The 6,000-nt window shown below is 40.6% G+C and overlaps 1 protein-coding gene across 1 annotated transcript; it reads right to left on the reverse strand.

Annotated features, from left to right (window-relative positions):
- Window positions 1–2,410: 2,410 nt before the first annotated feature.
- LOC135476553 (heat shock protein 70 B2-like) lies at window positions 2,411–4,930 on the reverse strand. Its single transcript, XM_064756608.1, has one exon. It carries the CDS (start codon window positions 4,777–4,779, stop codon window positions 2,866–2,868), a length of 1,914 nt encoding a protein of 637 aa, XP_064612678.1. The 5' UTR covers window positions 4,780–4,930; the 3' UTR covers window positions 2,411–2,865.
- Between the last annotated feature and the right edge of the window lie 1,070 nt (window positions 4,931–6,000).

Consider the following 6,000-nt stretch of genomic DNA (forward strand, 5'->3'; position numbering starts at 1 on the left):
CCTTCTACATTTACCTGAGGTGCGCTAATGATATATTGAACATTTAACCGTAGGCTACATACAAGTACTTAAGTCATTAGACTGTAGACAGATAATGGATTTACAAATATATTGCATTGGCTTACTGATGGTGTCAGATTTTTCTGGCTTAATGGTAATGATGGCAAAGGTGCAAAGATTCGTTTGCAATAGACCGTTACGCAGGGTATATTATGACCAATACCTGGGCTATATCCACAGCTGCTGAAAAGTGCCTCTTATTACAAATGATACAATAACATAACAATATAACATTTTAAGCCTACTGTACCACTTGTACACAAAATTTTATGGAACTGACTTGGATATATTTAAATGAAGAAGAGCATAACTTTGACATGGCAATGTACAGACATGCATGTGTGAACTAAAGGAGAAAAGCCGGCATCTTCGTGGAGTAAAAAAAAAATAATAACAATCATAATTTCAGCTTTTTATCCACAGCCACCATAACTGCTGGGCATATATGTAGTGAATTTCATCTTATATCCACAGCTGTTGGGTACATATAAGTACTGAATTTGAGTTTATATCCACAGCCACTGGGTTTAGCCTATAAGTAAAGGATCCTAGTTACATCCACAGCTGCTGGGTATATGATGTCTGTCTTATTTAATTGGTGAACTGTTTTATGCTGTACAGAAGAAACATTTCACCATTAAATGTATGATGGTTATCACTTTTATGCATGGAGAAAAGTGCCTCAAAACCTGGATAAACCCCATTACCCTGCTTACATGTACAAGGCTTGGCCAAACACTGGTTTTGAACCTGCAGCCATATACAATTCCAAAGTCAGTGACCTGCTAGAAACCATCAGACCTGTTGGCCAGACGGGACCTTGAAACATTCATGTTATACATGTATGCCAAATGATGCACTGTGATGGCTGAGGGGCTAGTATGTCTGCTTTGTTGGCATAAGATCCCTGTTCAGTCCTTAGTTCAGTCAGGGATATGTCAGCCACTTGCACTTAGCATAATTAAGTGACACACCAGTTACTGGTCACAGAAGTGTCACGACACTGTGCCAGAATGAAGCATCATGTCAGGTGTATTCTCCATGGTTGTCCAGTGAGGCAGCACTATATTTAATTGATTTATTTATTTGATTGGAGCTTTACACCGTACTCAAAAGTATTTCACTTATACTATGCCAGCCATTATAATGGAGGGAAACGGGGCAGAGCCATAGGCAGGTTGCTAGAAGACCTTCCCATGTACAGCTGGAGACAAAGCCAGCATGACCTGGACTTGAAGTCACAGCCACCACATTGGTGAGGGACTCCCAAATCATTCTGATACACCAGCACAATAACCAAGCCAACCGCTCGGCTAACAAAGACTGTTTACTATTTACTGGGTCTCATTACACCCCAACTGTTTTCAGGAGATACTGTTGTGATATCACTGATATAATGTTGAATTTATTTATTTATGTATTTAATTGATTGCTGTTTTATGCTCTATGCAAGATTATTTCACTTATACAAGAATGACCAGCATTATTTTTGGAGAAATCCGGGCAGAGAAGGAAAAACCCATGACCATCTGTAAGTTGCCGCCAGACATTCCCACACACGACCGGAGAGAAATAATGTTGAAATCAGCTTAATAAACTCCTCTAGAACATATGCCATAAATGAGACATCATCAATAAATACCATGACTAACTGAAGTGGCTTATAAAGAGCAGATAAGAAAGATGACGCTCTGGTCGAGTTGCCAACTCAAGGTGACTGCCTTTCTACTGCCAAGTTTATTTTTGTAGTGTACGTGTTTATACATCTGAGCTTACCAGCAGGGAATTTGAACCAGCAATCTCTGCATTACGAATCCGCACATTTTCTACTACACTACAGGACAGTTCCCGCTTGAAGGTAGATAGTGTTACATACACTATTCTATGCTATATTCATCCTAATGGGGTTTATACCTGACTCGGGATTTCACTTACTCAGAGCTGGTCAGGAGACAGAGGGAGAGGAAACCAGCGATGTCAACAGCGATGTCAATGATGTCATGGCAGCTGGTACATCTGGAGCGGACCGTACTACTTGCACAAGTTGGGGGTCTGCAGGCAGAAAGCATAAAATATATCCCCGCCAACTAAATTCTTCCATCTCTGTCACACAAGGCCTACTCTCATTTCTCAACATTATGACATACATGTACACAGCAGTACTTTAAGAAGTATATCAATTAAAAGCCAAACTGCAACTCCAGAACACAACCAATAGGTATATCATAACACTCTAAAGATACACTTTTCTGCATACACATTTGCAAAAATGTCAAGACACCAGAGCAGCCAATCCTCATGAATTATGTCAAACAAAGCTTTGTTCTTTATATATACACAAACTCTAAAACGCTTTAGAAAATACACAACAACAGTTCTTGTAACTTCACCGTGAATGTTTATTCACTCTCAACAATATAATAAATAAATAAACACATTTAAACATTTGATATCACAAACAATGAGGTTTCATAGTCCTTGATCAATGCCAGAAGTAGATGGAATTTGAGCTTTTCTTAATACTGAATGAAAAACGAGTGATGCACAGTTACACATTTACACTACATACTACAGTAAGTTTAACTTAAACAGTAGCATTTTCGTAATGTCTCTTCTGCACGATCAAAAAACATACACATTAACCTCGTTGAATATTGCACCAAAGAATAATTCAGCAATCTTCTGTATGTTCACTATAACACAGAGCCAAATTTACATCACAAAAACATAAAAATTTTACAAAAATATGTAGTTTACAAAAACATTAATTTTATCTGCAACACAATGAATTATGAAATTGTATCATTAATCAACTTCCTCCACTGTGGGACCATTATGTGCAGCGCTACTGTTACCAGGGTTACCAGAATTTGACTCCCCGTGTAACTTTGACATGATCGGAGAGCAAATGTTCTGAACCTCCTTAAGTTTGTATTCTAACTCCTCCTTTTCAGCCAAGGAATTACCATCCATCCACTTCAGAGTCTCATCACACGTGCTTATCACAGTGTTTCTGTCATTCTCAGAGAGCTTACTGCCATGCTCACTCACCACCTGTTTCACATTGAAGACATATCCCTCCAGCTGATTCCTGGCAGAAACACGTTCTCTGTGTTTTGCATCATCATCTTTGTATTTCTCCGCCTCAGCCAACATTCTCTCAATGTCCTCTTTACTCAGCCTGCCCTTGTCATTTGTGATGGTGATTTTGTTTTGCTTTCCAGTGCTCTTATCCTGCGCAGACACGTTCAAAATGCCGTTGGCGTCAATATCAAAGGTAACCTCTATCTGAGGCACCCCTCTCGGTGCAGGTGGGATACCATTCAGCTCGAAGGTGCCAAGTTTGTTGTTGTCCTTGGTCATGGCTCGCTCTCCCTCATACACCTGGATGGTCACAGCTGGCTGGTTATCTGCATAAGTGGTGAAGATCTGGGAGGTTTTCATCGGGATTCTGGTGTTCCTTTCAATCAGGTTAGTCATGACTCCACCAGCTGTCTCAATTCCCAATGACAATGGCGCCACATCCACAAGTAGCACATCTTTGATCACCTCGCTCTGTTCTCCAGTCAAAATTGCAGCCTGGACAGCAGCGCCATAAGCCACAGCCTCGTCAGGGTTGATCGACTTGTTCAGCTCTTTTCCATTCATAAAGTCCTTCAACAATTTCTGGATTTTTGGAATCCTGGTAGAGCCCCCAACAAGGACAATTTCGTGGATTTGTGACTTGTCCATCTTGGCATCTCGCAAAGCTTTCTCCACAGGTTCCAGGGTTCCCCTGAACAAATCTGAACACAACTCCTCAAACCTTGCCCGTGTGATTTTGGTATAATAGTCAATGCCCTCAAACAGGGAGTCGATCTCGATGTTGGCATCGGCACTGCTGGACAGTGTTCTTTTAGCTCGCTCGCATGCTGTACGCAGACGGCGAAGTGAGCGTTTATTACCACTGATGTCTTTGTGGTGTTTTCTCTTAAACTCCTGAACAAAATGGTTCACAAGTCGGTTGTCGAAGTCTTCCCCTCCCAAGTGAGTGTCTCCAGCTGTTGACCGAACCTCAAACATGGATCCTTCGTCTATGGTGAGGATGGACACATCAAACGTTCCACCTCCTAAATCAAAAATAAGTACATTTTTCTCACCTTTAAGATTTTTATCCAGTCCGTAAGCCAGAGCTGCTGCCGTGGGTTCATTGATAATCCTCAGCACATTAAGTCCTGCGATGGCACCGGCATCTTTGGTGGCTTGTCTCTGGGAATCGTTGAAGTATGCAGGAACAGTTATCACCGCATCCTTCACTTTCTGACCCAGGTAAGCCTCGGCCGTCTCCTTCATTTTGGTGAGCACCATGGAACTGATTTCTTCAGATGCAAATGTCTTTTCTTCTGATTTGTACTCCACCTGGATCCGTGGTTTCCCCAATTTGTTAACTACAGTAAACGGCCAGTGTTTTTTATCCGCCTGAACGACAGGGTCGTTAAAATCCCGACCAATCAATCGCTTGGCGTCAAACACAGTGTTTTTCGGGTTGAGAGCCACCTGATTTTTGGCCGCATCGCCAATCAGTCTCTCGCTGTCTGTAAAAGCCACATAACTAGGCGTTGTTCTGTTTCCCTGGTCGTTGGCGATGATTTCCACCTTACCATGCTGGAAAACACCTACACAGGAATATGTTGTGCCCAAATCTATGCCAATCGCTGGTGATTTCGTTGAAACTCCCATATTTCTGTCGCGTTGTTGTTGTATACAGTCAAATTTTGTGGCACTATCGCTGTTAATGACGAATAAAGTTGATGAATAACGTGGACTTATCTCTCGCTATGAGTTTGTGTAACGTTGAACTTCTCTTCTCTGATTCTAACAGGCATTGGCGGTGCGAGTCATATTTATACCCATCTGCAGAAATTTCTCGATTTCATTGAACGTGCTCGATCTGCGCAAACAACGCTGTTGTGGAGAGTTGTTTACATCACGTGGTAGAAAACGAGGTCAAATCGTCGTTCGGGAGATTTCGGGACCCGTGGAATGTTCCGGAAAAATACGAGTGGCTATTTTTGGAGCTTTCAAATACGTACACAAGATCTTCAGGGCATCGCCTTTATTTAAAATGCACATACCAGTTGTTTGTTTTTTTTTAAAAGAAAATATCATGTTTTATGTAAATGTTCAAACAAGCTTTGGCAGTAAACATGTACATGGAAAAGGGACCTCACTGCACAGCGTGTGGATGTTCTCTATCTGTCAGAATTCATCCCGTGCTAATTTATATTTATGACCGAAACAGATTAGTCACAGTTTTTGTTTGTCGTATTGTGATACCTTTCAATTGCATATATTGACTGCATAGTATAAATAAACATCCCCTTCCCCAGAAAACAACATCCCTTTCTACATTTACCTGAAGTGCGCTAATGATATATTGAACATTTAACCGTAGGCTACATACAAGTACTTAAGTGATTAGACTGTAGATAGATAATGGGTTTACAACTATATTGCATTGGCTTACTGAAGGTGTCAGATTTTTCTGGCTTACTGGTAATGATAGCAAAGGTGCAAAGATTCGTTTGCAATAGACCGTTACGCAGGGTATATTATGGCCAATACCTTGGCTGTATCCAAAGCTGCTGAAAAGTGCCCAAAAGGTGCTAAAAGCGCTCCATATTACAAATGATAGAATAACATAACAATATAACATTTTAGGCCTACTGTACCACTTGTATACGAAATTTGATGAAACTGACTTGGATATATTTAAATGAAGAAAAGCATGATGTTGACATGGCAATGTAGAAATACATGTGTGAACTAAAGGAGAATAACTGGCATACTAATTGAGTAAAAAAAAAATTAATTAATAATTTTAGCTTTTTGTCCACAGGTACCATAACTACTGGTCATATATGTACTGAATTTCGTCTGATATCTACAGCTGTTGGGTAC

The sequence above is a fragment of the Liolophura sinensis genome, chromosome 10 (assembly GCF_032854445.1).
Source record: "Liolophura sinensis isolate JHLJ2023 chromosome 10, CUHK_Ljap_v2, whole genome shotgun sequence".
Classification (NCBI taxonomy): domain Eukaryota; kingdom Metazoa; phylum Mollusca; class Polyplacophora; order Chitonida; family Chitonidae; genus Liolophura; species Liolophura sinensis.